This window comes from Tetrao urogallus (genome assembly GCF_951394365.1).
Source record: "Tetrao urogallus genome assembly, chromosome: 1".
In the NCBI taxonomy this organism is placed as follows: domain Eukaryota; kingdom Metazoa; phylum Chordata; class Aves; order Galliformes; family Phasianidae; genus Tetrao; species Tetrao urogallus.
The window spans coordinates 123,971,719-123,981,102 of NC_136813.1; the positions used below are offsets into that span (position 1 = coordinate 123,971,719).

General features: G+C 37.5%; 1 protein-coding gene across 1 annotated transcript in view; it reads right to left on the minus strand.

The window, feature by feature from the left end:
- Positions 1 to 2,536: 2,536 nt before the first annotated feature.
- FBLN1 (fibulin 1) overlaps positions 2,537 to 9,384 on the minus strand; it is a gene marked incomplete at both ends in the record, with an annotated part of 82,197 nt that continues 75,349 nt past the window's right edge. The window contains 1 exon segment of the mRNA XM_079549567.1: positions 2,537 to 2,676. Within this exon segment, the coding sequence (XP_079405693.1) occupies positions 2,537 to 2,676 (140 nt within the window).

Consider the following 9,384-nt stretch of genomic DNA (forward strand, 5'->3'; position numbering starts at 1 on the left):
TACTCTTTTTTTTTCTGCTAAATGCTCATGTATGTGTGATTCTCAGTGTCCCCAGGATTAAAATGTATCTAATCAATCCAAATGCAGCCAAGCAAAAGAAAAGCCCTTGAAGTGAGGGGATCTCAGTGACTACTTCTAAGCATGTTCTTCTACTTGAACAGTTCTAATGATTTTCCAATAAAAATAGAAATGGGTTTATTTTGTCCCACTTATAACAAATTATAGTTTATTGCAACAAGTTTAGAAGACACAAATGCTTAATCTATCCTATGGAATTTTCCAGATATTCCATGATGGTCTACTAAAAGTTAGGACGTGTCAAAGTGACCACAGCACTAAGCACTCACTCCACTTTTGATTATACACAGAACAAAATTGTCCACTGGATTAACATTCTCATATGACAGCAAGACTATTTGAAAAGCTGGCTGCAAATCTATAAATATTATTTGGGACACTGCAGGAAAACAGTTTTCCAAGAAGTAGCGTCAATCCTTTTTCTACCCTATTTTTACTCAAAAATGCAGAGAAGAAAGGGAGAGGTGCATGTAGCTGTGTGGTTTCTCCTTTACAAAAATAAGTGTGTAAATTTGATTGTTCATCAGATTGATCCTAAAATTAGATTTCTGCTGTCCCAAATTTCTTTCCACTGCAAGTGAATACCATGTACAGAGGAAATAAAGGAAATAAAATTACAGTTTAGAAAATTAGATGGAAAGAGTTTTTGTGTTTTTGGTACTAAAGGCTACTTAGTTCCTTACTCTGGCAAGAAAAAACTTGACAACATAGCTGGAGTCTTCCATCCTCTTTTTCTTGGAGCAGAAGATAATAAAACATTTTTTAATTTCCAATCGAAATCAGAATTACCTATGCTGGTAATCACTGAAATGAACTCTCACAATTTGGAGTTTTCCAAAATCCCCTTAAGGTAGCTAAATGATGAACGCTGCGAACACATCTGCTACAAATATATCTGTTTCACAGCATTTTGCTACTCAAATATAATAACGATTTAGTGAAGTTGAACTGTAGAGGCAGCCACTGAAAATACTTACAATATATTCAGCTGAAGTCATCCTAAAAAGCAGGTTTGGTATGGGGCTGAGATTCTCTATAAAAGCAGGGAGAGAACCAAACACTGCCGAGAGGGTGACCTTTACCCGACACATATTTATGAAAATGTGTTATCATAGAATCTGAATTTATAGAATGAGACAGCTGCAGGCAGAGAACTTTCCCTACCACGGAGAACTGCACGAAAGCTTCTGTATGTTCACGGTAAAGTTGCTGTGGTCATTTATTTGCAGTAGATCAGAGTGGACTCTTCTAGTTTAACTTCAAAGATCATTCAGCTCAATAGAATGATTCCCTTTAGCTCGAGGGGCTTTTGTATAAAGAGGCAAATGCATAATATACACATATAATTAATTTCCTTACTGGGTATGTATTTTTGTATATTATACTGTTATTCTGGTGAACAGAAACCATAGCACACTTCTGAGTATTTCCCATTTGACTTTATTTTTTCGTATCTTAACAAATGTGACAAATGAAACATGGAGCTAGTTATATTCTGTTCTGTAATAAAAATGATACATTACTTTGATCCCAAAAAATTACATTAAAAATCCATTTATTTATGAACGTTTCATTGTATTAGTACATATGCCTTGATTTGGTGCATAGGAGGTGTATAGTTTAACATGCTGATCTGAATACCAATTTTAAAAAGGTGTCAAGATACACAGGAGTTACAGGTTTGAGTTTCCATGTATTGCTGAGTACAGATGAGACTGGAATTTAAGCAATATTCATTACCCTCGTAATGAATAATTTCACTGAGAGGTATTTGTTTAATTAGAATCAAACATAACTTTACAATCAAATAACAAGTAACAAAAAAAGTAATTTTTTAATATGTGCAATAGCTTGTTAGTCTCCTACTATTTCTAATTCTTTTTGTACTTTCTCTTGTAATCATACCCGAATATGTAGATTAAACATTTCAGAAATGATTAGTAATTTGGGGTGTCCATTCAGAATTACTCTACTGGAGCCCAAAAGTGAATATTTTTACACTTTCTGACAGTCTAACTCCTTCAAAGTAATTTATGTGGAGCTGAAATAACTAATCCTTACCGAACTTCTTCCATCCAAAGATACCATATATTCATCCCAGTGAACTCTGATACGTAGTTTGTTCCACATCCTCGGTCGCTCTGGTTATCAGGCCAAGGAGCAATAGTTAAGTCTGCATAAACATTTAGAAAAGTCTTAAATGTCACTAGGCAGCTGAGCACTTTCACACACTACTTATTTATACACACAACTAAATCAGCTCACTTAATTTGCCCCACTCTATGTCTAATCACCATAACAGCTTGTTATTTTGCTTAAACCAAGAAACAAATATTTAAAAATAAAACAACAACAGCAAAAACCTCTACCGGGTTTTGCAAACAAGTATATGACATAGTAGTTTGTTGTAATGACTTAGGTTGGAGCAGCTTGCTTGTCTGGGACCTTAAAAGCTCTCTCAGAACCAGTACTCGGAGACGAAGATGTGAACGTTGACAATGTTACGATGAGATACCACTCCACCCATGACATAGTTCATCTCCAGTTTCAGGATGGCATGGAAAGGTCCAACAATGGGTCTCACTTGGCGCACCACGCCTGTCGGGACAGAGAGAGGTTGCTGAGATTAACGGGAATCGAATGGGCTTTTATGAGTTATATAACCTGCTTTGTTCCTGCAAGAGAAAAGCTCCCCTTCATTTTCGATATAGCCGAAAGAAAGTTACCAACAGGATCAGTAAATAGTTTTCAAGAAAGCTTGCAATGTAAGAATAAAATAAAAAGTTTTGTTCAAAATACCTTGCAGAAGGTTCAGAAATAGCACTAAAATGCTGCTAATGGCAGCGTTCTGAAATTAGCTTAAATTTTATTCTTTATTCAGAGACAAAGTCTGCATAAGCAAGAAAAAACTCAAGTTGGACTCTGTTGAAAACTCAAGTGGACTCTGTTAAAAACACTAGTTACGTGATAGCAAATCTGATTGCAAAAAAAATCAAAACTATTTCATAATAGTGAGTTTGTTAAGCAATGTATGGAAAACATGGCAGACATAATATGCCCTGATTAAAAAAAAAAAATTGATTTTTCTGAAAACAGTTTGTCTCACTGAACTATAGTCAGATGAAATGAAGAAAAAAGGGAAATCGACTGAAAAAAAAATGTTGGAAAGTTGCTAATTTCAAATTTTATGCAGTGGTGATAGCTGAAAGTATTGATGCTGCAAACACGGCTCGACTTGCCATTTTCATTAGCAGTATTGATAATGAATATAATGCCACTAAAGAAACGCATTCTTTGATGCCAGTGAAATACACAACTAAATCTCTTGATTTGTATGAAGCAGCAAAAAGGAAAAAACAATTTTCTATATCCTTTGTCAACCTATCTGATGTAGCTACTGATGGTGCCACAGTGATGGTTGGGAAAAAGGAGGGACATGTAAAATTAATAGAAAATGATGCAACTACCAGTGGTAACCCACATTTTATGAAATATCACTGCATTAGAAATCAAGAAAAATTATGTGCAAAAGCTTTAAAAATGGATAATGTCATCAAAGCTGTGAATTTCATAAAGTCAAGGGGACTGAATCACCTCTAATTGGAGGAGTTTATTATAAGTATGGCTGCATCAAAAGGAAAATTTGTGCCAGAATGTGAAGATTAAGAATGGCTCACAGATTTATCATTTTTGGTGGACTTGTCCACTCATTTAAATGAGTTAATGTGAGTCTTCAACGTGAAAATCACCTTATCTGTGCTATGTTTCATGCAACAACATCTGAAATGAAATTCTTATCATGACAAGGTGAAGTTATAGCAAATAATCTCATGTATTTTGATACTGGCTAAACACAGTCTTACAAACAGTGAAAAATATGCAGCCTTGTTTTCTATTTTGAGAAAGGAATTTTAAAAATCATATTTTTTTTTAATATTTGCAACTCCATTCTCAGTCAAAATTACTTGAAAATTTTTACATGGAGTCTATAGAGTTGGAATCAGATTTTCAACTCAAAGAAACTTTTGGTCATGTCTCTTAAACAGACTTTCATAAGACCTCTTTTAACAGAGAAGAATATCCCTTGCTTCACAGTCACGCCTTATCCATGTCATCACTTTTTCACAGTACTTTTGTGAGCAGTTACTGTCAAGGATGAAGTACAGGAACAGTAATATTTCATCAAAAATCTCTGATGAACTCCTTGAGAACTCACCAGGAATGGCACCAACTTCCATTGAATCAGCCTAATGCATTAGTTTCACAAAAACAAACATCCCCCTAGTTTTATGTTTTTGTTGCTCCCTGGTTTTTATGTTTTAATAATAAACAAACAAACAAACAAACAAACAAACAAATAAGTTTTGTTACTTATATAGATTAAGTTTATTGTATATTTTATATGTGGCCTGTTCAATGAACAAGGCCCAGGAAAGCCAAAAAGTTGGACTCCCACAGTATAGGGTAAGCCTTTCTGGGCCACAAGGGTGTATCAATGCCCTCAGGATCTTGACATGACATGGCTAAAAAGAATAGCATTAAAGCTTTGGACCTACGCAAAAGAAAGTCAGCAGGAGTTTTCCCATAGAATCCAACTGGCTCAGGATCAGAACTTTAGGCACGTTCTCACTTCACATTTATTTTTGAAGCCTGCTGTTATTAGAGTAAGGAGCTACCAAACTCTACGTATCAGAAAAGATCAAAATCCTGTGAACCTAAGGTAAGGCTGCAGCAGCTGGAGCCTGGTGGAGACCCTTCCTCAGATGCTTCCTTCTGACAACAGACCTATCTGATGTGGTGTTGGATTCAGAAGGAGATGTGCAGTTTATGAAACAGTTATTTAAGACATATTCTTTCTGCATGCTGGGGGTTATGTTTCACAAAGCAGGGACACCAGATCTTCCTGGAATCCCAGCCGAACTCCTACAGCACTCCCCGACAAACACACTGGCTTAAGATCTGATGGGAGAGATAAATGTTTGCTTATGTAGGCTGTCAGCACCTTTTTCCAAGGCAGTGATGACATTATAGTTTTGTCTTGTTCGAATACCAACTAATATCTTCAGCATCCAGTAAAATTGCAAACTTTTCACCACATTCACTCTGCTTGCCTTATTTCATGAATATGCTTTTTAAGCATTCTTCCCCCCATAATTTAGATGTACATACTTACACACACATACATATTAATGTATATATACATTTTTTAGTTTTCTTGGCCACTCTCCTGCACCTTATAAAAATTACCGGGCTTGGCAGATGAAACATGGAAGAAGAAAAGCCTTGTTTAAATTGCCCTCCCTTTAGGGTAGCATTTAAAGCATTTTACTAACAACACATCACATTATTGCAGGCAACAATTTAACTGACAACCACGGAAACACATAGCATTGGAATCACTCAATACTGGCAAGTTGTTTAACCCACACAGTTAAGGTCTAATGCAGCAATCACCAAGCATCAGATGACAAAGGCTGCTGTTTCCATTTAGTAATCGTTCGATAGTGCTCTACACTTCCTTGCTCTACTTTGTCCAGAAGTGTGATATCAAATTGTGCTGGTTTTTCCTGATGTGATGCAATTCTCCTCAAGCTGATCTATATTACAGTATAGCATTTATCCATACATTATTGACATGGCATTCAAAGCAATTAGTAACTTTCACAGTATTTGGATATCCTCAGCTAGTAGGCAGACCAAAAAGAAAGGAAAAAAAAAAAAAAAAAAAAAAGTGCTCTTCATTTTCCAGGTAGAATGCCATGATCCTTGGGGAGTAGGTTTCTACATAGTGCTGCTGAAGTTTTAAAATCAAGCATATTGATAGTTTCAAAAGTAAATGCTGCAGATGTAACGAACTTAAGGAATATATAAGGGAACATGACCTGTTGCTGGAAGTGTTCAAGGCCAGGTTGGATGGGGCCCTGGGCAGCCTGGTCTAGTATTAAATGGGGAGGTTGGTGGCCCTGCATGTGGCAGGGGGTTGGAGATTCATGATCCTTGAGGTCCCTTCCAACCCTGGCCATTCTGTGATTCTGTGAAACAAAATATTATCGCAGTACTGTTTTATACATTTCCTTGTCCTAGATTGTCACAAAATGAAGTTAGTGCAAAACAACTATTTCCCTTCCTCTCCTATTAAATAAAGAGGATGATGCAGTCACATATGTGCTACACGACATATATAAAACTGCATACATTCCAAACATTAAGAAGTTTCCCAAGAAATAGAAGGAAGGAAAGGAGAAAGGAACGAAGGAAGGAAAAGAATGAGAGAAAGAGCAAAAGCAAGCAAGCAAGCAAGCAGGAAAGAAAGCAAGTGAAAAAAAAAGAAAGCAAGACAGCAAATGAGAAAGCAAGCAAGAAGCCAAGCTAGAAAGAAAGAAAGGAAGACAGCAAGCAAGCGAGAAATACCCTGAAATATCTGCAGGACAAAGGCATGTGACAGGAATACATGATTTTCAGCTCTTGGAAGATAGACTCATTGAGAACCTACATTTTCAAATTTTTTGTGGCAAAGACTGTAATGAAAAGCCTGAGCTTTTTTTTTTTTTTTTTTTTTTTTTTCTCCTCCCTCAGCCCACCTCAAGTATAAATGCAGATGGAAACCATGCAACAACAAAGCTGCTCAGAGCCTGACATCTTGCTACGCATTTAACTAGTTCCCACTGATCCTATGACATTTGTCCTAGGTCTCAGAAATGCTGTTGAAGGTCACTGCTATGATACAGCACTGCCTTTTAATGCCACCTGTGTCTGATTCTGTGATTCCTAGTACCATCTCAGGTACTAGGGTTCTATAGCTTGACCAGACCTAAACAAACCCAGTAGTGCCTTGTGCCTCATTTCACAAACAAGAGCTTAAAGTTTATATAATTCAGGCCCAGTCCATGTAATTCCCATATATTGCTAAAAGAATCAGCAAGTATCTTCTAAAGCATTTAGCAGAGGATCCGTTTGAAGATGGCAGATGTAATAATTCTGGATGTTTTTAAGTTCAGTGGATCTTTCAATTACTGCAACATTTGCATAAACATGCTGTTTCACTATGCCTTTCACAGAGCAATGCTGGGTCCAGATTTGTAATCTGGCATCCCTCAGCAATTTTAGCTGAACTTTCAGTATTAAAACTTAACTTTATAGTAATAGGAGTGCTACAGTTTTTAAATGTACTAACAAGAAAATCATCAGGAATAGCCAACAGAATTTGACCAAGAGGAAGTTCTGCTTGATCCACTTGATAATCTTCTATAATGTAATGACTGGCCTGGTAGATGTGGGAAGAACACATAGATAAGCTGCTGATGTATGGGCTGTATGAGCAGAAAGTGAGATGTACAGAAAACTAGCTGAAAGGGCTCAAAGGTGGTGAGTATGATCCAGTTGGAGGCCAGGAACCTATGGCGTACTCAAGGCCTTTACTTTACTCAAGGCTGGGCTGACAGGAACCTGAGGTTTAATGAGTGGAACAAGTAGTGCAGAGTCCTGTCTGTGGGGGAGAACAACCCCATGCAAATGTACATCCAGGCAGTTGCCATGTCAGAAAGCAACTTGGCAGAAAAAGCCACTGAGGCACTGAGAGACAAAAAGTTGAACGCGAGCCAGCAGCGTGCCCTTGCTGCAAAGAAGGCTAATGGAATCCTGGGCTGCATTGAGCAAAGACTGCCAGCAGCTCGGAGGTGATCCCTTCTATCCAGCAGTGCTGGCGCTGTGTTCCTGTAGGGGTTCCTGAGTATGGAGTAATTGGAAAGAGTCCAACATAAGGCCATGAAGACAGTTAAGAGACTAGAGCATCTCTCCCACTAGTAAAGGCTGACAGATATGGGACCGTTCAGACTTTTTTTTACCAATCTAAAACCGAAGGAGCTGGATGGAGCCAGTCAGAGGTGACATGTGGATAGATGCAGAATGGGATATGGTTCTGGATTACTGTAACAGTACACACAGTCCCATGAGTCACTGTCTGTAGAATGCCAGAAGAGTAACAGTGAAGCTTATGATGTGATCTGAAAACAGAATGCTCTCAGACACCGAGATCAACTGATGTTCACTGGGAGCAAATCTGCAAACTCAACAGTAGGTAAACAGGCTGAATTTATTTAAGCAAGTTCACACAGATTCTTTTCCAACAGCATTAGATCTCAGCTAGAGTTTTGCATAAAATAAAAGCCAGGTTAATTTTTGCCAATAAAATAAAAAAGTTTATATATCTAAAGCAGGGTGAATGACTGATAATAAATGAATAAAACAGTTCTGCTGATATGGAATCGTGAAGATTCGGGTGCATTATTCAGTGCATCCACTGTTATTGCAGGGGTATCACAGCTAACATACATGCTTAATATATTGCATGCGCCTCCTGAGCATGCACTTCCTGATAACATTTACATATCGCAACAGCTCACCATTTTGCTTCTACAGATCAAACTATTATGGGATGCCACTGTTAACATCTCAATGGCTCAGTGACAAGAGTCAAGGGGATCCTCACTGCTACTGAATCCCATGTGCCATACAGTCTTGAGTATCTTTCTACAGGCATACCAAAGCAAGTGCTGTTATGCATAAATCTGGTATGCTGCTGATGCTGTTTATCCTCTTCAGTTCACAATCTGATCCAAACTGACTCGATCTACAGAAATCCCACGTGTCACAAGCCAGGTAGATGACTTTCCATCAGCTCCAATTTATTTGTTTTTGCTTTTTTGTTAACTGATCAGAGATGCTATTACTTGTCCCAAATTTTCATGGTTTGATGACCTCCTTTTAGAAAACAACATTACAACCTTCTTTTTCTTGCACATTTTGCCCATACTGTAAATAGGATCTATGCCAATCATTTCCATTTGCTGTCTTGTTTGAGCAACAGCTTCAGCCTGACATGCAGCAAGCTCTTGGATGTCACAATTACTTCTGCAGTGATTGTCACTCCACAGTCCAAACATTAAAGCTCTGCAATTAACACATTGAGCTGTTCTCCTGTTCTGTCTTCTCCTTTTATGTATTGCATTTCAACTTTGTCTAAGGCAAAAGCATGTCACTTTTAATGAAGAGATTCTTCTTGTAAAGCATCATGTGTAGTGAAGACATTATTCTGAATAATATGTAACATTTATTTTCAAGTGAAAATAATGACAATATCTTAGAGATACCATCACTGGATTACTGAAGTTCTGCTTATCAAAGAATATGGGATAAATGAGACAGCAAGGTTAATATTGTTAATCTTCCTAAGCCTTTCAGCAGAATTTCTATTATTGTAATCAGATGACACAGGTATTCCTTGGCTCGTCCATACCTCTTTAAGAT